We start from the raw sequence: 25,255 nt of genomic DNA, 5'->3' as shown, positions 1-25,255 counted from the left end.
TGCACTTTGAGATTGGTTGTATAGTTTAAGGAAGGTGAGGTGAAAACAAAGAAGAAAGAAAAAACCCTAAAATCTAAGTTTAAAAAAGCTTTCAAACAAGAGAAGCAAAGCTGAAATGTCACAGTGCTGCAGGTTTGTGGAGTGGTTTCCTATTCTGCTATATTTGATCCTAAACCAAATTACAGATATGATTTCGGTGTGGGAATGATTAGTACTTGGGAATATTCCTGAGAAGCAGAAGACACTCCTCTGGACCATAACTCCATCATACTGCTTTGCATGGACTACTGTCTATGTAGCTAATTGCAGCAATGGCCTCAGTTCAGGCACTGGCTGCAGTGCAAGCATATACACACTAGCTTGCAAGCACACACTCCAGTTCCTATTTTCTAGATGGAAGTCTGGGACGTGTACATTCTCTTACCACTGCACATATTTATGCATATTACAGAGATACACTTCTGTAAAGGATAATAAAAAATGTTTTTATAAATACATTAATGGCAAAAGCAGGGGGGCAAGGAAAACTTCTGTTCTTTATTGGACATGGTGGGGAATACAGTTACCAAAGGTGAGGAAAGCTAAGGTACTTAACACCTTCTTTGCCTTAGTCTTCACCAATAAGACAGGTCATCCTCAGGACAACCAGTCTCCTGAGCTAGGAGACAGGGACACAGAGAAGAACAGATCCCCTGAAATCCACAATGAAGCTGTTAGTGACCTGAGGAGCCACCTCCATTCTCACCAGTCTATACGACCAGGTGGGATCCATCCTGAGTGATGAGGGAGCTGGCAGAAGAGCTCATCAAGTTGCACTCCATCATTTATCATCAGTCCTGGCTAACCAGGGAGGTCCCAGATGAGTGGAAGCTGGCCAGTGTGATGCCCATCCATAAGAAGGGCCAAAAGGAGGATCCAGGGAACTGCAGGCCTGTCAGCTGGACCTCAGTGCCCATCAACGTTATGCACCAGTTCATCTTGAGTGTGACCACATGGCACTTACAGGATGGCCTAGGGATTCAGACCCAGCCAGCATGGATTTAGGAGGAGCCAGCCATGACTAACCAACCTGATCTCCTTTTATGACCAGGTGACCCACCTGGTAGATGTGGGAAAGGCTGTGGATGTTGTCTACCTGGACTTCAGCAAAGTCTTTGACACCATCTCCCACGGAATAATCCTGGAAAAGCTGACAGCCCATGGCTTGGACAGGTGCACTCTTTGCTGGGTTAAGAACTGGCTGAATGGCCAGGCCCAGAGAGTGGTGATGAATGGTGCTGTCTCCAGCTGGTGGCCCATCACTAGCGGTGTCCCCCAGGGATCTGTGTATGGGCCCAGTCCTGTTTAAGATCTTTACTGATGATCTGGATGAAGGGATCGAGTCTACCATTAGCAAATTTGCAGATGACACCAAATTGGTTGTGAATATCAATCTGCTGGAGAGTAGGAGAGCTCTGCAGATCAACGTGCATGGGCTGGATTGATGGGCTGGATTGATGGGCTGGATTGATGGGCTGGATTGATGGGATGAATCCAACAATAAGTTTAACAAGACCAAATGTCAGATCCTGCACTTTGGTCACAACCACCCCCTGCAGAACTACAGGCTGGGAACAGGGTGACTGGACAGTGGCCAGGCAGAAAGGGACCTTGGGGGTACTGATTGGCAGCAGCCTGAACATGAGGCAGCAGTGTGCCCACATGGCCAAGAAGGCTGGTGGCATCCTGCCCTGGATCAGGAATAGTGTGTCCAGCAGGATGAGGGAAGTGATTCTTTCTCTGTACTGAGGACTGGTGAGGCCACACCTTGAGTACTGTGTCCAGTTCTGGGCCTCTCAATTTAGGAAAGATGTTCAGATGCTGGAGCATGTCCAGAGAAATGTAACAAGACTGGTGAAGGATCTGGAGTACACATCCTATGAGGGGCAGTTGAGGGAGCTGGGGTTGTTAAGCCTGGAGGAAAGGAGGCTCGGGGAGAGACCTTATCACTCTCTACATCTCTACAACTCTCTCAAAGGTAGTAGGCAGGTGGCAGTTGACATCTTCTCTGAGGCACCTAGCTGCAGGACAAGAGCAGTTTAAGCTGCACCAGTGGAGGTGTAGGCTGGACATTAGGAAAAAGTTCTCCACAGAAAGAGTGATTGGGGATTACAATGGGCTGCCAAAGGAGGTGTTGGAGTCACCATCCCTGAAGGTGGTTAAGAAAAGACTGGACGTAGCACTTAGTGCCATGGTCTCATTGATAAGGTAGCGTTAGGTCATAGGTTGGACTCAATGATCTCAAAGGTCTTTTCCAATCTGGTTTATTCTATGATTTCAGGTCATCTTTTCCTCTGAAACAGAGGTTGGTTTAGTTTGGTTTTGGGGGGGTTCTTTTGGGTTTGGTTTTTTATGTCTTTTTAGTCTGCAGCATTCTCTCTCTCAGAGGAAAAAAGTCTGCATTTCTCCATCACTTACTCATGTATTTTCATGTCCTTCTGTTTGTCTCTCTTTTAACACTTTCCTTGCTTTATTGCACTCAGAGGCAGCATAGGAAATCCCATTCAGCACTGGTGCATCACAGGCTAGAATGAAATAGTAGTCGTTCACTCACATCTGAGTTGTTGCTAAATGACTAACACATCAAGAAGCAGCAAGATGGAAAAAAAGATAGTTCTGAACATGCATAGGATGGAGGTCAACTATATTTGGGCAACTGTTGTAATCCAGTAGTCTTTTGGAGCATGAAAACTGCCGTTCTTCCATTGTTTTGGGGTGAAAAAGTGAATCCATTTCCTCTAGAATACAATTCTAGAGGAATACCACTAGAATACAATTCACATTACTCAACATTGCACCTGTTCCGACTGACTACAGCTTGCAGTGCGTTTTCAGTAACTAATGTCCTAAAAGCAACAGTGACCAATTTAGTATCTCACAGGCGGTTTTGAGTATGTAACTGTATTAGCTGCAATTCTGACCAAAGTGCTTTCTACTTCAGGCACAATCAGAAGCAAGTGACACAACTTCCATCATCAGCCTGTTTGAATCACCTCTTGGGACAGATAGCACCTAAGTCCTTGCAAATCTGTTTCGGATAAATAGCAGCATTTACTGCTTTAACTACTGTGTGACTGCAATTCACAAGTGTAATCTACATTCAACACAGGAAACTTGTGATGTTAACAGGAGGCTGTGGAGCATGTAACTCCTCAAGGAAGAACATCCAGTTCTGGCTTCAGAATTGAAAGCAACATCTTAGCGGCAACCAAAGAACTGCGGAAATACAGATCACATGCACAAAACAGTTCCCAAGTGTTAGCAACTCTACAGTGGTTGAAACTTGCCTAAAAGACATAGCAAGTGCTGCACTATGCCTTGTTAGCTAGTACCTCTCTCTCTTATACTCCATCACCCAGCAGACACTGGTGCCAGTATTTTGGGTTTGTTATTGAGCTGCACAGAAAAGGGTATCATCAGCAAACAAATATCACCACAAGCGTTGCTGACAGACAATTTTTATAGTGATTTTTTAGTTGATCAAAGGTGTTCATTGCATGAGAAAGTGTTAGAATTTGGTTAGACTGAGGCACTTGGTTTTTCCTTACCCTTTTTTTCAACAGTTCCAGATACAGAGTTTGTAACAACTGGGGAGTGTTCAAGAAGGCCTGAGCTGCAGCAAGAGCCTCAACATCTGCTGACCTGGGTTCATGTGTCTGCTCTGCAATACAAAGACTCCATGACCCTGGAACTGCACACTGCTTAGTGAAAGGACTTCAGAGAAATGAAATGCAATAGAACAGAATTATATGTATTCAAGTACCAGCCGCAAACAGAACAATCACTGAATGGCCCTGGTATAACAGGAGATAACTGGTCACTTTTGCCTCTACACTTCTGCCAGTGCAAGAGCAAGGGCAAATTAGATGCATGGAAAAAAGTGAGGCAAATAATATGGGGAAAAGATCTGCTCCACATAATCAGACTAAATGCAATTTCATTCTTTTTTCTGGCTGCAGCAGTAGCCAGGAGAAAGAAGAATGGAATGAATACATAAGTATTCTTTGAACTTTCCCTGCTATTTATTCTCTCCCCAACCATGTGGGCCAGCAACTTTCTGAGCCTCCAGCTAAATCCAAACTGCAGTGGAATCACTTCACTCTGGAATCTATCTTCCTTCAACTCCTCTAGTCCATCCTCAAATGTATTTCTGTTGTTTGTCTTGGGACCCACTGTGGGAACTAAGTTTTTTTTTATGCCCTTGTTCATTCCTGTCATTGTTGTCAGACTTCAGCTGTCTGTAGGTTTCTGTGCAAGCCAATCCAGATATTTTTGCTGTAGAGAAGTGGATTGAGGTCAGCATTTCCAGCATTTCCAGATCCTAGCACTTATTATGCTCAGATAAGTGGAATGAATTATCACTTGGATGTACTCTGTCCCTACCTTAAGTTAAAAAGAAAGCTTAGACAATAGAATTCTTCATATTAGGTGAAATGAATTCCAGTAAATGTGTGTTGGCAAATTCACACAGAAGATCTGTGGCAGGGTGAAAAACCAAGCTTGGGTTTCTCATTCATTCTGTCATTCATCCTAACATAACTGTTAAAAGAGTTATCAACAACTTCCTTTACCCTCTGTTCCTAAATAATCCAAAGTCTTTACCTTTATTAGTCCAGCCATATCGAATTAAGTATGTCTACAGTGTAGACAGCTTCCACTGTGCATTATCTCAATTAATAACCAGAAACTCTTGTAAACTCACTATATATTCAGGATGCCAAGTCTTTTACTTACCACAGTGCCTGTCTTGAAAAGGAGGTAATGGACTGTCTGTGAGACATCTGCAGCATGCATTAGGTTGTGATAAGGATTTTTGTGCTTACTGTAGCCAGCCTCCAGAGCTTCCACAAAAGACACCAAGGCAGATATGGGAATCTAAGTAAAGCAGCACAGAATTAAAGAAAGGGAAAAAAAAAAAAAACCTAACAAAAAAGCATCACCAAACAAATACCCACAAAAACTCCCACCTTTAATGGCTAGCATCCAGACAGGAGTATTTTGATAATAGGTTCTCAAAGAGCCACTTCACAAACAAACAAAATGCTAGAACATTTGAAATAGTCATTCAAGAGAGAGAGTGAATTCAGGTTACTACTTCAAATTGGTTTTCCCATCCATAATTACATTACATGTGACTCCTTCTCACAAATAAATACACAAAACATATATACTATGAAATGTTGTCTGGAGCAGACAGAGTATGAAAAGTAACAGCAACCGCTGGATTGATTGCCATGGAGAAATATTTCCAAATAGATTGCAAGCAACTGCCTGTTACCTTCATGATCAACTGGAATATATCTCTGCTTTACTATTCACATTTAAAATTTTCTAATGAAACACATGATATAGCAAATCCTAGATAGTCTAAGAGGAATATAATTTATCAGACCTCTGGGTTTTCAGAGCAAAATCTAGCCTGCCCATCCAATGGGATTGCCATGTTTTTCTGCCTTCAAGAGTAACTGCAATTATCTGACAAAATGCAATTCAGGGGATTTCTAGAAAGGAGACTATGCAGGTGGTAACATATGTTACTGACAATATGGGTTCTCCAGTTTCCTCTGCTCAGACAGCAAATATATTAAACACTAAGGTTTCAATATAAAAGATCACTGCTCTTCTTCTCTTAGGTACATTTAAGCAGAGGATGCAGTTCTAAGCAGACATCTTGATGTCTCATCAGGCATAGGCAGTTCCTGAAAAATCTAGGCATCTGTAAACTCTTTCCAGTCAAAGTGAGTTGGGAACCCCTCAGAAATGGAAATGTCAACAGTGGAAGGGATGACAGAGTATCTGCGTGGGGACAGTGGTCAAGAACTGCATGGCAATATTTCCTCTTCAAAGTTGGAGGAAACCTCTGTAACAATTACAAAATTATAGAATAGTTTGGGCTGGAAGGGACTTTGAAAAGTCACCTAGTCAACCAGCCCTGCAATGAACAGGGACATGTTCCCTTATATCTAGTTTAAATCTATCCACTTTTAGTTTAAAATCATTAGCCCTTGTCCTGTTGCAACAGGCCCTGCTATAAAGGTTTCTTCCATTTTTCTTATACATCCCCTACAAGTACCAGAAGGCTGCAATAAACAATCCACAGAACCTTCTCTTCTCCAGGCTTAAAAACATTGACCCTGTTGGCCGTTCCTCACAGGAAAGGTGCTCCAGCCCTCTGATAATTTCTGTGGCCCTCCTCTACAATGGCTCCAACAGTCCATGTCTTTCCTGTGCTGAGAACTCCAGATCTGAATGATCTGGATGCAGTACTCCAAATGGGGTCTTATAAGAGTAGAGTTGGGAGTAGAATCACCTACTTTCACCTGCTGGCCAACCTAATTGGAATGAATTTGAATTTGCTTTCATACTCTCCTGTTCTCTTTTGTTCTCTCTTCCTGAGCCTATGAAGCTCAGGAAAATGACACCATCATTCTCAGAGGACCAAATGCAGTATTTCAGATGAATTTCATTTAGAACCCCACCTAGTTCATGGCATGTCATTGCAATTGACAGTACTATTTAAATCACATCTGTTTTTGCTTATTAGGGAAAGTGCAATGTTCACAAATTCTTCAAAGATCACTAAAATTGCATTTTTAATTGAAAAAAGCAGGATGAGAGGGAAGTTGAAAAAAGATAGCCATCTTCTAACTACTGACCTTGAAACGATTGATCAGATCATAGCGTGTGAGAAGTTCATAGAAAATGAATTTCAGTGCATGATCCCCACTGGCATCATTTAGCGCAAATACATCAAAGGACCATTTGTCTACATTCTGCAAGAGGAGGTAGAAAAGACAGTTAATATGGTTATCATTTTTACCATATCATTCCATTTCTTCACTTTCTCTCACAATTTGAGAATTCCAGTAGTGATGTAAAGGTGTCATTATTTTTCAATAAATTCTTCATAATCCATTTAACCAATGAATATGTATCAGTATACTTATTTGTGCTGTGTGATTTATGTTTAAGAAGCTTCCATTAAGAACACATATGCTGTTTTTTTATTCTAAACACAGCAGTTCTCTACACTGGAATTTAATTGCCAAAAGATGAATCCTAAAATGTAAAAATCCTTATTTGTTTTAGTACCTGAGACATGAAGATGGTCCTATTTGGGCTGATGTGGTACACTAAGTGCTAACAATTATATAAAATTCTAATCTTTATAACAGAAGAATAAATATCAAATTCCAGTTGGGAAAGTTACAGTCAGCTTTAAATTACCTACTAGTGTTTCAGGCTGGTCAGTCAAGAGATCCAGGAGGGGAAGTTCACTTCTCAGCTCCTACATCTAAACTTTAAGGTCTAATCTTCTTGCAGAAGTTTGAATGTGAATCTCAAATGTTAGGGAAGGCTGTGGGAGGTGACAGCATTCATTATCTAGCAAGAGATGAAGAGAAACACTAATTCTTTCTAAATGCTCAGTTTCCTAGGTTTCTGTCTCTTCTTAACCTTTGGGGACTTGATATATAAGTCAACAAGCAAATTCAGGGATAGATGTTATTCTGCTCAACCTTATTGGAAGGCACAACATTTTTGTAGCCACAGATAAGCAGAAGTCTATACTGCAGACATTGTAAGTGACTACAGGTTCTGTGTTCATTACCTGTATATTTGCTAGCCTAGAAAATATTCCTGTCATGGCATGGGCATCAAAAAGGCTGAAAAATTCAATTCTAAACCATGTAACTTCTTCAGCAGTAATTAATGTTAGACAGTGAAGTTCTGTCTCTAGCACTAGACTGATGAACAGCAGATCACCACAGCGTACTCTGTAAATGTGTCTCTATGAATGGTTTGTATAACCACTATTCAAATGAAAGACAAGGCTGATTGTCCTTTTATGGCAACCAATCTTTTATCTCACAGCCATGTCACACAGAAAGGCAACAGATTACTGCAGTAGAAAAATTAGTATAAAATATATATAAAGAGAGAGGGATGCTGTGCACTAAATTAAAAAAAAGCCTAACTTCTCATCCACTGAAAAAATGGGACAGATTATACATCTAGAACTTGTGCTGCTAGAGCCTTCATTTTTTGGTAGAAATTGCAGTATTTCATTCTTTTTAAAACCAACCTCTGTTGCAAAGCTGTGATTCCACAGCTTTGAGTTATTTAGTGCAGATGTCGTCTTGACGACAGCAGCAAAAATGAGAATTTGTAGTTAAAAAATAAGCTTGTTTTGACTTCATTTCATCTCAATCCTTGTCATTATTAGCATGACTCTGAGGGGAATGTTGATTATGGCAATCCAGAATAGCTGAAGATGTGTGTGTGGGGTACACTCCTACACCCTTTTACATGCTTAAATCATCAGGTCATTTTACAGAGCACACTGAGCAGTCAGGTCACTGTAAGCGTTTTTTAATTGACCTTACTGGACTGAAGCAAGCAACAAAATACACCATTTTCAATGGAGGAAATGGGACTGAGAAATTTCAGATGAAATATGGTTTTTAACACAGAAGACTTCACAGAATCCTAGAATATGCTGAGTTGGGAAGGACCCACAAGGATCATCAAGTCCACCTCCTAGTCCTTCACAGGACATCCCCAAGAGTTACACCATGTGCCTGAGAGCATCATACAAATGCTTCTTGAACTCCATCAGGCTTGGTGCTGTGACTACTTTGCTAGGGAGACTGTTTTGCTTTCTTCAAAGTCACTCCCATTTCAACCAAATCCATTACCAGCTCCAAAAATATCCAAGCAAAGACATGTTCTCAAAACAGTTTTGGAAAAAAAAATATATTCTAGAGTGCACAGTGACCAGGTAGATGCTACTTCACTCTGGGGAAAATTATGCCTTTGTTGTTATTGGTTTGTTTTAACTTATTCTAACATGATCACTTTTTACAATCTAATCATTTGAAAACATAGAAAAAATGGAGGAATTCTATAAAGCTTAAGTAGGTTGAGAGTAGATGATGATTCTTCAACTGTCTTGTTACTGTGGAGGAACTCAGGAGAAGAGGTACCATTATAGATATCTTCTCTCATAAGATGCTATAGACTGTAGTTGCAAAAGAACAAAGAATTTATATCCCCTTTCAGGAGTGAAGCAAGTGAAGCTAGCACTAGTCAATATGCAGTTGGAAAAAGGTGCCGGTGGATACTTTGATTCTGTATAGGAAGGGCATGTTTGATCATTCTTCTTGCAATTCCACCACATCTTTTGATAAGTTCTACTATTCAAAATGAAAAGGATAGCTTAACTGCAAATCTTTTCAGTGTGGAGAAATGCTGCAGGATGTCTTAATGAGTTTTATACTTAATATCCCTCTGTATTGCTCCACTATATCACCTTTTTCACTATTGCATGACGTGGTTGAACCACATGCAACACGTAATCTGCAAAACTGCTGTGTAGGCAGCTAGTTGTCAACTTGTTTGTAGTCTTGATAATTCCTGCCTAAGTCAAGAATTTTGCCATTGTCCCATGGATTGAAGCACTGTTTATTTTTCAGACTACTTCTGACTGTTTTCTCTCTGAAACCTCAAAACTCAAAGAAGGGTCCATTTTTATAAAGTGATTGTCACTTTGAAGACCTGAAGCTGAACAATGCAAGAAATTCCCTTCTCTCACAGCAACAGATCCTTTCCCTTCTCCATCTCTCTCCATCTGCATTTTCTTTCTTCCTTGTGAAATATGAGTGATTTCTAAATCTTCATTTTAATCACTGTAATCTAGAACAGAATTGCAACCTTCGCAACCTGAAAATGACCACAGTCTTAAAGTTCATTCTTTCTTTTATTGAAAGGATAATCCCTTAGGCCAGTTAAATGATTAATGTATGGGAACTAACTGAATGTCAGAGAGAAAGAAAGACCAAGAATTAAGACTCCCCTTATCATGTCAAATATCACAGTATTATTTTTATGCTTTGTACAGACCCCCCTTCAACGCCTTTTTATTGGGATTACCTTTAGCACTCCAATTACAGCTGGTGGGTAGCTCAAGCCGACCATATTTGAAGTACGCCTGTACATTCTACCAAGATTAAATAGATAAAGCAACACATAAATATAATTAAATGAAACAAAACAAACAATCAACAAAACTCATAAAACAACAGACAAGGAGACCTTGTTTACAGGAGACCTTGTTTAGCATAGAAAACCCTAATTGGAATATGGACCTTTTTTCCTTCCATTTTGTTCCTAACTTGCCCAATATTCTCAATACTATTCTTATTGTATAGCTTAATTTGAGATTGTACACTCCCCAGTATCTCACAGCTTGGTTACTGAGCTGAACATGACAAACAATTTGCCAGTACCAGGTCTTCATCAGATGGAAATACTACACTCAAATGAACAAAATTTTCCCCATTTTCCATTGCACATAACTGTACTGACCTTTCAGTTCCCTTAGTCCTTGCTGGCCCACATGCAAGCTAATTCTGAGTGTACTTCAGAAATCATTTGTATGAAATGAATCAACTTCAGTGTGATACAGCTGTTTTTTTTGTCTGCGTGTTTTCAAGATTAGTATAAAACCTTTTCAGTGTTTGCCATGTGTCTGTGTTTCAGGGAGTGAGAGAAAAAGAACAAGGCAATAATCAACATCTGTAACCATATTAAACAAAGTATGTAATGTGCCAGATTTTAAACTTGATTATAAAGTATATTTTAAACAGATTATAAAGTATGTACAAGTTTTTCAAATTGTTTTCAGGACACACTGTGTTTAACAGGATTTGGGAAATGTAGAAACTCTGTCAGAGCTAGAAGCTCTTTCCACAGGTCACCTTTTTTTTGCCCTAAAGCACTGTAGGACTAAAAGGAGATGATGGAAAGTTCTCTTCTCCCATCTGAATGATCCTGTGCAAAGTCTTCCTTCACTGCCATTTTTGTCATATTCTGCACTCAGACCTCAAAAAAGTCATTCACCTTTGGAGACTTATATTTGCCCATTCCCAAATCACAGAATCTCTTATCCCTTCCTTTCTCTAGTCTGAAGCTCCATGGCATTCTCTTAAGAGACAATTGAGGCAGAATCCCTTTCCCTTAGCTCAGGAGAGTCACAACCCTCTTCCAGTGCCATATTATATCTGAACACTTCCTTCTTTGGGTCACAGTGATCCAGGTCAGCTGGAAAACACCCCACTGAGCCAGCTTTCTGCATTTACTTCCTTGTTGAGCAAATGCCCCATAGAATGAGGGTTAATTCACAAGAAGCCTATCAAACCTTGGAGAAATCTGTCCCAAGGAGAAATTAGAGGTTTAGTCTTATTACAGTTTGCTGCTACTCTTAACACATGTACAGTAACTTTAGTGCACAGACAAAAATATTAGCTATAGTCATGACAAAGGAGGCTTCTGTGAGTATGTGTGGATTGTGGTCCACTGTCTGATACGCATAACCTCCTGCACAGAGGGCTGTTAGGCTGTCACTGCAATTGTGATCAACAGTGAAAGATGTTCTGCTCTTCCACTCCTGACTTGAATTTTGCTGTTACAAAGTTACACCAGAGATATGAGAGCTGCTCTCTTTCAGGGTGTCCAAAGAATGCTGACAGTTTCACATATGCCAGCCCTCCTCCTGGCTTAAACAAAGAAGGTCAGTGAAGAGTGGTTACTTGACAAGAAAAGGTAAGATTAGGAGTCCAAATTGAAATGAATAAATGTTTTAAAGGGTTAAAAAAGTAAAATCAGTTTTAGTAACAGGTTGTGATGTAAATCACAAGAGGGAAGGCTTAGAGAACTCAATGGCTTTTTTGAAATCCTCTCTAAGCTCCAGAATTTTCACATCAGTTTTGATCTATGGTTAGCTCCAGTAATAATATGGTAAAGGACTTTGTTCTGTGTCTTAGAACTTCTTCATAAGAAATACTAGACCACAGAAGTAAACGGAAGCAAGGGAGAGTTTGATCTGTCCAAATTTTAAATGCTGTCACTCCTGATCTAGGACTATGCAGAAGTGTATATTGTCCATCAAAATTATACCATGTGCTATTACATCTGTACTATAGTAAGAACAGAGGACTAGGTACTGTTTCAGTTTGCAGTCTTTTACTAAATCACATGGTTTTAGGTGTTACCCAGATCTATGTAGAAACATTAACAGAAGCACATTAAAGTGTTCTTCATTCAGCAGTCTTCCACTAGTCCTCTGAGGTCTTCTGGCCTAAGGTAGTCCTCTCCACCTCCTGTCATTGTGCCATGACATACTGTAGGTGAAACCTGCAGTACCTGGGTAGATAGTAGAATAAAGTAATTACATAACACTTCACCTTTCCACAAATATCCCAGCTTGCACTGCATGGACGATACTCCTGAACCGGGGTTTTTCCTCAGTCCTTTTAAGCATCATCCCCATTTGCCGTGTGAAGGTAGAAGCCAACCAGTCACGGACCTCTGAGGGCACAGAGTCAGACTGGATATCACTGAGTTCATCTTCTGTGTCCAGTAAACGCCTAGAAGGATGAGGAAACTGAAGGGTAAACAGAGTTCCTTAGAGAGTACTACAACATTATTAAAAAAGAAACTAATATATATTCTAATTAAAGCAGCTGTTAAAAGTCCTTGATTCAACAGCCTTAATAAAACACACTAGTACAACTCTTCAACTGTTTGTTTATTCTCTTACGTACTTACATTTCAGATTGTGGAACTCGCTACTAGGCTGAGAAACAAGGCGTATCAGCCTTCTGAAGCAAAACTACATGATCCTCTAATATCTTTACATCTTCAGCTCATCATATTTCTGAACTTTCTGCCTTTCAAAGATAATTTATGGTAATTTCTGGGAATTTCTAGCATCTGAGTTGGTAACATACAGTCCTCTCCTCTCCCATTCTGGTCATCTGTGTTGACTCTAGAAGTGCATTAATCACTGGGTAAATGCATGTAACCAAGAGGGGGGAACTCCTCTGCAATGTCTTGCCAGTCTACCTCTGTTCATGAGTTACTTTTTTTTAATTTCAAAGACATCATACAAGTGAAAAATTTAACATTGTTCAGAAGAAATAGTTGAGTCTACTCAGGCTGCAATAACTATGAAAGCATTTCTCTAAGAAAAAGTGTATTACAGTTATGTTTGGTTTTGATCTCCTTCCCTTTTCCAGGAAACTAAAGAACTTTTTAAATGAAGGACTGAAGATCTCTTCTAAGCAGAATACAATATTCTTATGATTAAAACCATATTGTCTACAAGTAATAAATCTTGGCTCAACCAACTTTCACAATTGGGATGTAAATTACAACTGGTGCCAGATATGAGTGCTGATGCCTGTAGTTAGCTCACCTAGTTTCATCAATGTATACTGACTCAAGAACAGTCGCTGCATATTCCAAATTCTTCTTTAGATCTACAACTGAAGCTTCCCCTCTCTCCAATTGCTTTACCAAAGACCGTAATCTAAAGAAAGGAAAACAAAAATCTGATTATTATAAAGCAAAATAGGTTTAAAGTGAGTGTCAGTTCCCAGGATGAGACCCTGCATACACCTTGACAGGTGAGAACTTTTGGAAGTCTCAAGAGACTTCCAAAACAAGATTTTGAAGTTTTTTTCATGTTCATACATGAAGTCAACAAAATTTACTTTTCAAAGATCAGTTACAATGATGCCAGGTAAATATACATAATTCCATGGGTTATCACAGAATCATACAAACACAGAATGATAGAATATGATGAGTTGGAAGGGACCCATCAGTATCACTGAGTCCAGCCTCTGACCCTACACAGGACACCCCAAGAATCACAACATATGCCTGAGAGCATTGCCCAAAGGCTTCTGAACTCAGACTCCTTGAGTCCTGTCACTAGTTATGAGAGGGAAGAGATCAGTATCTGCCCCTTCACTTCCCCTCAAGAGATTGTTGAAGACTGCAGTGTTTCCTCTTAGTCTCCTCTTCTCCAGTCTGAACAGATCATGTGGTCTCAGTCACTCTTTGTAAGGCTTCCCCTTCAGATCTTTCACCATACTTGTGGCTTTCCTATGGACACTTTCTTATATCTTATATTGTGGTGCGCAAACTGCACATAGTACTCAAGGTGAAGACATACCAGTGCAGAGCAGGGCAGGACAATCACTTCCATTAATCAGCTGTCTGTTCCCTACTCAAAACTGAAATAAGACAAATAGAAATTACTTTAAATTTAACACAGGAGCTAAGAGAGGACAATTTCAATTCAGCCATAAGAAGGAACTTCTTGAATAGTATCTGTTAACAAATTACTCTTATTCCTAATGATTGACATACACATGCAAAACTCTATTAGAGCATACTTAGAAACACTATTGTAGAAATACTATACAAGGTTAGGAAATGCGATGATTTTCATTAGATCAAGCAGCCACCATATATCTCCTGTATATTAAACAGTACTCACTGCTTTCACATTTGACTAGTAAGCATTGCTTCATATGCCTCCTTGTTTCTTCATTCCGTGTATGGGGAGTCTGCAGTTATGACCACTTAACTAGCTACCAGAAACACTGTACACAACCCACAGCAGTCAATTTTACAGAAAGAACATGACCTTTGGTTCTTCGTGACTTAATTGATATAAGTAATCAGTAGCTTTATGCTGCAACTCATTCAAAACTCTTGTTCAATAATAGCACAGTGAGTAATGATTGCTTCTTGGAACCAACATTCTTCAATGAACATTATGCAAAGTACTATGTGCATCAATCATTTGGAAAAACAGAAGTACTGCTGTTCCTCACACCATCATGTGAAAAAATTACACTGTCTTTGTCTTACCATCCATTATCTTTAACTATTGCTGATTCATTGAGTCACTACTCTATTCATTGAGCAGCTACCCCCAATTGTATTAAATAAGAGCCTGGTGATAGTTTGCCTTTAATGTATGTGTTTTGGTTTGTTTTTTTTTTTTTTTTTTAATAATCCTAAATGGAATGAAGAGAATCCAGGAAAATTTACTACCTGAAAAATTCTGCTTCAAGGTGGCTGAAATAATTTTGAAATTCAACCAAATTCACCTGTGGCACTTAGGAACACAGTTAAGTGAGAGCTTGGCAGTGCTGGGTTAACGGTTGGACTCAATGATCTTAGCAGCCAACTCTAAGATCAACTCATTTGTGATAACATTCCTTTGAGAGCCAGATCAAATAGCTTTTTAAAAAAAAAGTAAAACCAACAACAAACTTTATAAATTAACAAAATAGTTATCAGAAATAGACCTGACTGCATAAAAGCTGGCTTCGGTATACACACAAAAAAGTTTGGAAAATAAGCATCTGCTGAACTGAAAGACAAAACCCTTCCTTCTGATCTTCAGCACATTCCTCGCTCTCCTCTGGAAAACCACCATAATTACTGGTAAGACATTCTTACTAAGTCTGAGAAGCAGTGAACCATATCAAAGAATTCCTACATAGAAATAGGCATGCATCTGCCATCTCATTATAATTGACAAGCTTGATAAATTGGATATTCTGAGAGTCATACCAGAGTTAAAGAGCATGTGCAGACTATCTAAGCACATAGACGGTCTGACAGATGCCCTTCAACAGTATCTGTCTGCCTGTTGGGGTATAAAAAAACTGTAAAGCAAGTACACAGGATATTTAACACTGCCCAAAAGTATCCAGCGCAGACTACAGGTGGTTATTCATGTAATGGACATGTGCAGTAGTTTCAGTCAACTGGGCGGACAGATGTCTCCACAGTTTGCATAGTGTAGGAGCATTGGGGGGTAGGATGGTTGGGACGGATGGAGACGAGAGATCTCTGAAGCTGGGTCATTGTACTTGCGGTTTATTGCAAAGAGCGTGGGTGCAGGGCCCTGCTGGGAGCTGCCAGCCACAGCTCAGAGCAGGCCTGAGAGAAGAGAGGGGTAGAGAGGATGGGAGAGGGTAAGAGCATAAAAGGGTAAGAGAGCAAAATCATAAGAGAGTAAAAGGGGTAAGAGAGCGAAGTTCTCGTTACAATACCATAAATCTTCTTCTGTGTTGAATATTCTAATTCTCACTAACCAGTCTAGTACAATATACAAATCTTACAGCATTTACATACAGCCTATAAGAATAATTACTTTACCATACTGTGTTACATTTTAAACCCTAAAAATTACTCTTTGGACCCCTTCTGCCAAGCTAGTAGGGTCTGCTCTGAGCCTTGGACCTGTCTGCAAGCAGAGGGTATTTTTTCATCAAAAGGGGATTACCTTCAGCCAGCCACACCATTGTCTTCCAATTGTTCACTAACTAAGGTATCTCAAAGCTTGCTTTCATTTCAATCTTGCTTATAGTTTCTATATTCTCAAAATCTTTTGCCAGACAATCATATTTATAAGGCTTTCCTGTTTCATCTTCCCCAACAGCAAAGCAAATCCCTGAAACCCATTCCAAGAGAGAATTGGCGGGAGAAATAAAGCATACACAAGAAGTAACCTAGAAGTTCAACACCTCTTTTTACAACAGTCACTGGGTATTATTCATTCCACACTCTGCCACATCTTAATGTAAGGCTCTGCATACGTATATAATGTTTTCACTGTGAAAAAGACACACCTAGAAAGCCAGGTCATGTTGCAATACTCAAAACTAAAAATAGAGTAACTGGTAGCCTGTGACACAATGAATTTTTATTAGGCTGGATAGCTATCTTCTGTCACTACTTTTGTATACAAAAAATTGCAAGTCACAACATTCAGAGGAAATAAAAACATGTGCAAAGAGCAAACGCACAGTACTGCTACACTGGCATTTTAATCCAAAAGAATTATATGCAATTTCCCAAGTAATTGCTTTGCCTTCTTCATGTTTCCTAAAATATTCTCCTTCTTTTGAATAAAAACACAAACATTTAAAAAATTAAATAATCAATTATTTTTATTATTATTAGAAGCATGAAAGTACAATGATGATAAGTTCAGTGGCCTTGGCAGGATGGTAAAAAGCTTGTTTCAACTCACCTTGAGTGGAACATGAAAGAATGTTGAGATAAACTTTTGACAACATTAGTCAACTATAAGTGAAATCAAATAGTTTAGGTTTTCACTTCCCATTTATAAATTCTTTCATGCCTATCGAAGGAAGTCCTGCGCCAGAAACTTTAGCAAACTTTGGCTTACCGAATGATTTTCAATACAACAGCAGCCTAGGCACTTCCTCAGTGCCAGATCCTGAGAATTATCATTGTCTCCCTGTCCTACTACTGAGAACTCTAAAGGATGTGCACTCCTCCAATATGTAAACATCTCCCTCATTCTCAGGTTCTGAACACTGGGAATGGAATGAGGAAATATAAGCAGTTAAAAGGATTGGTCATGTTTTGTTTTTGTTTTTGTTTTTTTTTTATTCAAGTCAACTGCTTCACCTAGCACAAACCTTTTATAGAAATCAGATACACAGATGCTAATGGAAGTCACTGGGGGTGGATAGCAATGATAAACCACCTGTCTGTCATATACTTCCTCAGGAAAGTGTGCCTTCTCCCACTAGTGAAAGAAATGAGCCAGGAGATTATCTTAGGTGGTCATTGTGGCTTCAGAAGGCTAAGATGAGGTGAGATGAGTAATTCCACTGAATAAATGTGAGAGCTGAACAAGGATAAATTTCAGATGTGGGAGAGAAAGAAAGGCTGCTATATTCTTTTTTCACAACCAGCAATCTTCTAATCAGTATTTCCTAAAGCATGCCTTCCTGTTGGCAGACTAGTTCTTTTTGAGATATTAGTGTGAATTAGTTTTTCAAGGAAACTGTTCAAACACAATATAGTCACTGAATTTGTTGACAATGACACCCAAAGACAACAAACTATATCTTCCAGAATTAGGCATTTTCAAACCACTGTTGCCTTTTATAAAAAAAAAACAACATCCATTATAACACATCAGACACAAATCTAACAATTTTTAATTTGCATCTTTAAAAATAGGTACTTGAAAGAAACTGTCAATAAATATATTTAATATACAATAAATAGATAATATATTATACTTATAATAAAACCATACACAATAAGATCACCTGCCCTGGACTTAGGAGAGCAGACTTTGTTATCTTTGGGGACCCGTGTCGTAGAGTACCCTGTGGTAGAGTCCTGGCGAGCAGAGTGGCACAAGAATACTGGCTAATATTCAAGGATCTCTTCCTCCAAGCTCAGGAACAATGCATTTTAACAAGAGAATATGGGGCAAAAATGCCAAATACATGGATAAGGAGCTGCTGAGGACCTCAGAGATAAAAAAGAAGTTTACTGAAGGTAGAAGCAAAGACAAGCCAAAGCCCAGTTAGAATTAAGTCTAGCCAGAGATGTCAAAGACAATAGAAAGAGCTTCTATAGATGTCCTGATAACAAAAAAAGACTAGGGATAATGTGGGCCCTCTCTAGGAGGAAGTGGGAGACCTGGCTACCTGGATAGGCCTGGAATATGGAGAAGACTGAGTTTCTAAATGAATTTTATGCCTCAGTCTTCCACAGCAAGCACTCCAGACACCCTGCCCAAGTCATGAAAGGAAAATGCAAAGACTGCGAAAGTGAAGAGCCTAAGCCCACTGTAGGAGGGAATCAAGTTCAAGACCATCTAAGGAACCAGAATGTGCACAAGTCTATGGGATCTGATGAGATTCATCCATGGGTCCTAAGGATAGACAAAGTTACTAAGCTATTATCCACCATATTTGAGAAACTGGGGCAGTCAGGTGAAATTCTTGATGACTGTGTGTTGATTTGGCACAGCCTGGTTTTTGGTAGTGGGTAGGGTGCTACAGAGGTAGTTTCTGTGAGAAGCTGCTAGAAGCTTCCACTGTGTCTCACATGCCTAGAAAGCCAGATCATGTTGCAATACTCGAAACTAAAAATAGAGGTTTTAGTTTCACAGAAAATTCTTCAAGGATAAATCCCTAACAGCTTTGAAGATGGACATGCTGCTGGCCCAGTCAGAGAGGTTGTTACCGCCCCTGTGAAAGTGTATAAGAAGAAAATAAAAGTAGTACACAAGCAGTTTTTGTTTCCAGGCGTGGCAAGGTGCCACCAGGGGCCACCCTGGCACAGCCAGTGGTGATGCGCTGCTGCAGCCACCACCATCTTGGTGTGGCCCAGAGACCCTTGCCTGCCTGGCTGCCCCTAGCCAGCCATGTCGCAGGCAGAAGGGCAGGAGCAGCACTGGTGGCTTCCCAGTGCCCCACGTGAGGAGAAGCGTTAAATAGCACCAGTGCCACAGCAGCCACCACTGCCCACACGATGGTGGCAGGGTCGCCTAGCCAGCAGCAGAAAGATAACTCCAAAGCAGCAGATAAGCAGCAGATAAACAACTCCTCAACACAGAACCTAGATGAGATCGACCTCTCGGCACTGCAAGATCTTGCAAGATCTTTGAATTAGTGGAACATGTTGCCAACGGTACTTACAAGCAGCAGGTTTTTTTCCAGTCACAGACGAGGAGGAAGTGAGGACATGTTAGAGAAAACAACATGGCGACACCAAGTTCAGTGGAAAACAAGAGAGGGGGAGGAGGTTCTTCAAGCATTGGAGATGAAATTCCACTGCAGGCTGTGGTGAGGACTATGGCTAAACAAACTGTACCCTTGTAGTACATGAAGTCCATGGGAGATGCAGAGATACACTTGCAGCCTGTGGGAAAAGTGCTCATGCTGGAGCGAGTGGATGTCAGAGAAAGCTGTGATCCATGGGAGGTGTGAATAGAGAGACAGGGCCCCTGCTTCCAGAGATAGAGAGCACCCTTGCTTCCAAACTAGAGTAGCTTAGAAGACTGCACCCCGTGGACGAGTGACCCACGCTACATCAGTTTTCTGCAAGAGTATTTGCCTGTAGGAGGGACCTCATGGCATAGCAGAGACTCCTCTCTCTGAGAAAACAGAAGATCTCAAGTAACAAACTGACCAAAACCCCATAGCCTGTCTCTCTGCACTGTCAGTGGGAAAGAGGGAGGGAACTGGGGGGAATGATCTCTTATATCCTCCCCTGACTGTGTTAATTAGAAATTTACCTTATAACCTTAAATTTGAGCCTGTTTTGCACTTAGAGTGTTTTTCTTCCAATCCTTATCTCAACTCATGAGCCCTTTGTTAATTTTTATTTCCTCTATCCTCTACTGAACTGTAGCAGAAGAGAGTGAGCAAAAAACTTTTGTAGGTTCCTGGCATCTGGCCAGTATCAAACCATGACAGACTGAAAAAAAGGGAAATATAACCTCCATTTTTTAAAAGGGGAAGATCCAAGGAACTACAGACAATTCAGTCTCATATCTGGCAAGATCAAGGAGCATATTCTCCTGGAAACCACATTGGTGAACAAAGAGATGACTGGTGATAACCAACATGGCGTTATTAAAGGGAAATCATGCCTGACAAGTTTGATGGCTTTCTATGACAGGGCTACAGAGTTGGTGGATAGGGGCAAAGCAACTGACATTGTTTACCTGGACTTGTGCAAAGTACTCAACACTGTCCTGCATGATTTGCTTGTCTCTAAACAGGAGAGACATGTATTTGATGGATGGACCACTCAGTGCACAAAGACTTAGCTGGATGGCTGCACCCAAACAGTAGTGTGGTAATGGCTCATTGTCCACATGGAAACCAGTGACAAGTGGTGTCCCTCAGGAACTGGTGTTGGGGCTGACACTGTTCAACATCTTTGTTGGCAACATGGACAGTGAGATTGGTGCACCCTCAGCAAGTTCACTAATGACACCAAGCTCTGCACACCACAAGTGGCAGTGCAGTCAATATTACGGAGGGAAGGAATAATGCCATCCAGAAGGACCTCAACAGGCTTGAGAGGTTGGCCAATGCAAACCTCATTAAGTTCAATAAAGCAAAGTGAAAGGTCCTACATCTGTGTTGGGGCAATCACAGGAGCATCTATAGGCTGGGCAGAGAAGTGATTGAGAGCAGTTCTGTGAAGAAGGGCTTGGCTGTGACAGGCGATGAAAAACTCAACATGAGCCAGCAGTGTGTGCTCACAGCCTAGAAAGTCAATCGAATCCTGGGCTTCATCAAAAGTCAGCAGGTCAAGGTTTTCCCTGATTCTCCCTGTACCCCACTTTTGTGAAACACCACCTGGAATACTGCATACAGTTCCAGTGCCCCCAACATAAGAAGGGCATGGAACTGTTGGAACAAGTCCAGAGGAGGGCCACAAAGTTGATTAAGAGATCAGAGTCCTTCCCATATGAAGGCAGGCTGAGAAAGTCAAGGCTGTTCAGCTTGAAGTAGAAAAGACTGCATAGAGACCTCATAGCAACCTTCCATTATTTTAAGGGGACCTACAGAAAAGCTGGAGAGGGACTCTCCATCAGGAACTCTAGAGATAGAACAAGAAGTAACATATTCAAAGGGGGAAATTTGGGTTAGAATAAATTCTTTATTGTGAGGGTGGTGAGGTACTGGAACAGGTTGTCCAGAGAAGTTGTGGATGCTACATACTTGAAAACATTAAGAGTGCAGGATGGGGCTCTGAGCAACCTGTCCTCAGGTAAGAAGTCCATGCTTATGGAAGAGGACTTGAAACTTGTTCTGGTTCCAGCAAGAACAGGGATGATTTTTGCAGTAAGCAAGAGGGAACATGGCTAGAACATGGAGGGTATTCTGTATCACCTCACATCATTACCAGTGGAAAAGGGAGTCTTCTACAGGGTTAAGAGGTCTTTTCTGGTCTTTTATGTGGCTGCAGTTGGGTCTGGCTCTTCACTGAGCATTTTGGATGTGAATCTCTCTCTTTTGTACATTTCTGGTTTTAGTATTGTTGCTGTTATGTTTGTGTTCTTATTTAACTGCTGTTTCCAGTAAATTTTTCTTATCTTAACCCATAGCCTATGCTTTTTGTACCTCCATTTCTCCTGCCCAGCCTGCCACAGAGGGCAGAGGGAGGGCGAGGTGGGGAAGCAAAAGGAGCAGCAGCATGGTTTGCAGGGTCTCAGTAGACACTTACTTGAGAACTACCATTCCAGTTGCTCTCAAGAGACAGTACATACCACAAGGTAACCTGTGCTTTTACCTGCATGATCACAGAGAGGACATGAGGAAGTGGGATGGAAAACCCACCTCTGTCCCAGCAGCACAGGTTGAGTGAGTTGAGAGGAAGGACAACCACCACAGAAAATTCTTCAAGCATAAATGCTGCTCCAGTTTCCAGTGGGCTAGTTGTCAGACACAATGGAAGGGCTGAATGTTATTTCTGATCCTCTTGAAGGGATCTAAAGTTCATATTTACAAGATATGAACAATGACTACTATGACTAGAACTAGAGGGGCTGTGCCTCCAGCAGGAGGAAAGGATGCCAGTTCCCTGATGCATCAGGGATGCCAGTTCCCTGATTTTAAGTTTGCTAGTTCCCTGATTTTTGTAAGTTTGCTAGTAAAGTCTTTTGTGTTGTTTTGATCTCTTGAGAATATCTTGTCAGTATTCCTCCTGTGCATCCAGAGTACATGAAGCCTCTTCAAAAGTCCCATCTACCAAGTTGATTGGGGCCCTACACAGGCCAAATGGGTAAAGCCTCTGTGATATGGGGGACAGTGGTTGAAATATAAATATGGGGAGTCCTGGCTGATGGATTGCATCACACTCCTGCAAACCGACACGGTGGGCACTGCAAGGCCATTGTTCCTACAATGGTGGAAGTAACCACTGGACCTGGATGGCTGGAGATGTGCCCTGTGTTATGATGCTTGTATTCCCAATCATCTGTTCTGTTTATGCTGGATATTATGTTCTGTGCCTTCAAGACTGGCTCTGAAGTGCGAAGTTTTGTTTTGGTTTTTTTTGTTATCAGCCTGCTCACTTCCCCACAACTGGCAGGACACAGATGGGGAAATACATAGTGCTGCTTTTGCTTTTTTTTTTTTTTTGTTTTGTGCTTGCTTTCACTTTGCTCTTGCTCCTGCTTTGCTCTTGCTTTTGCTTCTGCTTGTTAGTTAGTTTAGCTAGGCAGTCTGAATTTTCCCTAGACTGTTTTCCTTTCCCTTTTCTTGGAAACACTCAAACCTGCTCTGGACTGAGACCTGGGAAACACCAAGAGTTTGCACTTTGACTCTGCAGTAGCCATTCCCAGCGCTGGAGGGACTGATAACAGAGTGACGGCTCCCAGGAGAGACTTTCTGAATTTGTCATCTTTTTTCTGAGTGGTGAAAGAATTTTTTCATCCAATATTGTTCATTTTGTGTGCTGGGGGGTGCTGTGCCTGTTAAATAAACAGGTTCTTTCCACTTCTCTCCAAGGAATCCTTCCTGAACCAGTTGTGGGGGAGGGGCTGTGTGGGTTTGCTTTCTGGAGGGGTCCCCTTTGGAGACCTTCTCCCAAATTTGCCTTAAACTGGGACAGCTACACCAAACTTTTACAAAACAGAAGTCTTCTGCACATGGCCTGGAAATTTGTGGGGCTTTTTCCCCAAAGTCAGCATACTGGTTTTATAGTTACTCTTTTGAGGGTTGAGTGAAAGGACTCAACATACACTATCATCAGTTCGGTGGTAAATTACAGTGACTCCTAATCTATACTATTTCTTTGCTAGCTTTAATAGTGGTAACTTAATGTCATGCACTCTTTTTATGTAATCTACTAGAAGTTCATTTGGATTATAATGTGTAGTAAGTTATGGAGGGGCTTGACAGCTGTCCTGCAAGCAAAGCTGAATTAATAGAAGAAATAACAATTGATGATTTTTGAGTGTATCTATATCAAGGATGAAGACAGGGCAGTCAGCATGGAAACAGATTAGAAAGGATACATGAAAACTTTTGTAAGCTAGACTACATGTGTAAGTAGATGTGTATACGTGCCTTATTAAATTTCTGTAAAACTTTTGCCAATTATATTGACGTTAATTGCTTTGCACCAATGAATATAATAAGTTATTGCGATGTAGTTAATGACTTAAGATCACACTTTGTTAAGAGTATATAAGCTGGAGAACAAGCAGAATAAAAAAACTTTTTTCATCCTGGACCCTCATCACATGTGTATGTCATGTCTGGCCTAACAGTGACAGTAAGTAAATCTGTTCAAGACCTTTTGTCTGCTATTCTCTGTTGTTCAATAAATAATTCATTTTATAAAAGACCTGTTCTGCCATTCTTAGAACTTGTGAGCCAGAGCAGTTTAGGTGTGTCAGAGACTGAAATAGTTCATGCCTCAAACATTGATATAAAGTTTTGCTCATTATAACAAAAACTGTATAAAGAAGCTACAACCAAAGAAGGCTCCCTGAAGATGCCTACCTGGAACCTTGGACTGTAAGTCAAACGACTTAGATTAGATAAAAGGAAAACCCATTCTTCAGTTGACTGAAACAAACAAGTAAACAAGGAAAAAAATGTGAGCAAAACCCAGCAGTTGTGCTAAGAATCATCTTTGGCTTGCTTTGGAGTGGGAGACGCTGTAGCCCACAGACTCATTTTCTGGGAGCAGGTTTGCACAGATTACCCCCACAGCCAAGGTGGGGGGAGGAAGTTTCGGTGTGTTGTAACCTCTGCTCAGGGGCAGTGAACCCATCCTCCCTTACACAAACTGGCAATGGAACCCCTCTATTCAGTTGAGGGGCAGCTGAGGGCGTGCCTTAATCCATCAAAGGCTCCTGGAAGTACCCCCCTGTGAAAAAGTACATATTATATGATTGCCTTTTCACAAATATTAAAATGAATACTATATTTGTTATGTTGGAAAGTTATGTTGTATTAATCCTTTTTTTGTAGCGCTATACTAATCTTTCTAAGTAGTGTGGTGAATATAGTTTTAGGCTACAGAAACTATGTGATGTAGGATACTTTTTCTAACTAGCTCAAGGAGAGTATAACAGTAACAAGACACCAAAAGCCTAAGAGAAGAATCATTGCCTCCTTATTGGGAAGAACCAGACTTCGAGGGACCAAGATGATTGATTTTTAAGATGGACGGGGTGGGGAGGTTGTGGGGTTTGACAATAACCAGAAAACACCCTTTGTTTGAAAAGAATTTTTACATCATGTATGAGATATGTGAATATACAACAGGCTATTACTTTTAAGAGTTAATCCTTTGTTAGCAAAGTGTGTTCTGTGGCAGAGCAGAGCACCAAGACATCAGTAATTCTTTGCTTTTTCATTGTCCTTTATTGTCCAAATTCTTATTACTCTAATTTTTATTACTATTTTTATTACTATTTTATTACTATTAAACTTTTACAATTTTTAAACAAGTGATTGGTGTTTTTCACGCCCCCAGAGTCATTCCTGAAGCCTTGCACCACAGGACTGCATGTGATGCAAGAAACCCAGAATCTGTT

At 40.6% G+C, this 25,255-nt stretch overlaps 1 protein-coding gene across 1 annotated transcript in view; it reads right to left on the bottom strand.

Moving 5' to 3' along the window:
- The window catches only part of PDE1C (phosphodiesterase 1C), a 280,006-nt gene that overhangs the window by 67,303 nt on the left and 187,448 nt on the right, over window positions 1-25,255 (bottom strand). The window contains exons 3-7 of the mRNA XM_071429853.1: window positions 13,295-13,408; window positions 12,282-12,464; window positions 9,970-10,036; window positions 6,696-6,812; window positions 4,774-4,914 (exon numbers count right to left, since the gene is read on the bottom strand). Of these exons, the coding sequence (XP_071285954.1) occupies window positions 4,774-4,914; window positions 6,696-6,812; window positions 9,970-10,036; window positions 12,282-12,464; window positions 13,295-13,408 (622 nt within the window). The remainder of the gene's footprint in view (window positions 1-4,773; window positions 4,915-6,695; window positions 6,813-9,969; window positions 10,037-12,281; window positions 12,465-13,294; window positions 13,409-25,255) is intronic.

This window comes from Agelaius tricolor, unplaced genomic scaffold, assembly GCF_023055355.1.
Source record: "Agelaius tricolor isolate 1412-34295 unplaced genomic scaffold, bAgeTri1.0.p SCAF_6, whole genome shotgun sequence".
Taxonomy (NCBI): domain Eukaryota; kingdom Metazoa; phylum Chordata; class Aves; order Passeriformes; family Icteridae; genus Agelaius; species Agelaius tricolor.
Note: the sequence above shows the minus strand (reverse complement) of the source record. Positions and strands in the feature narration are given on the sequence as shown.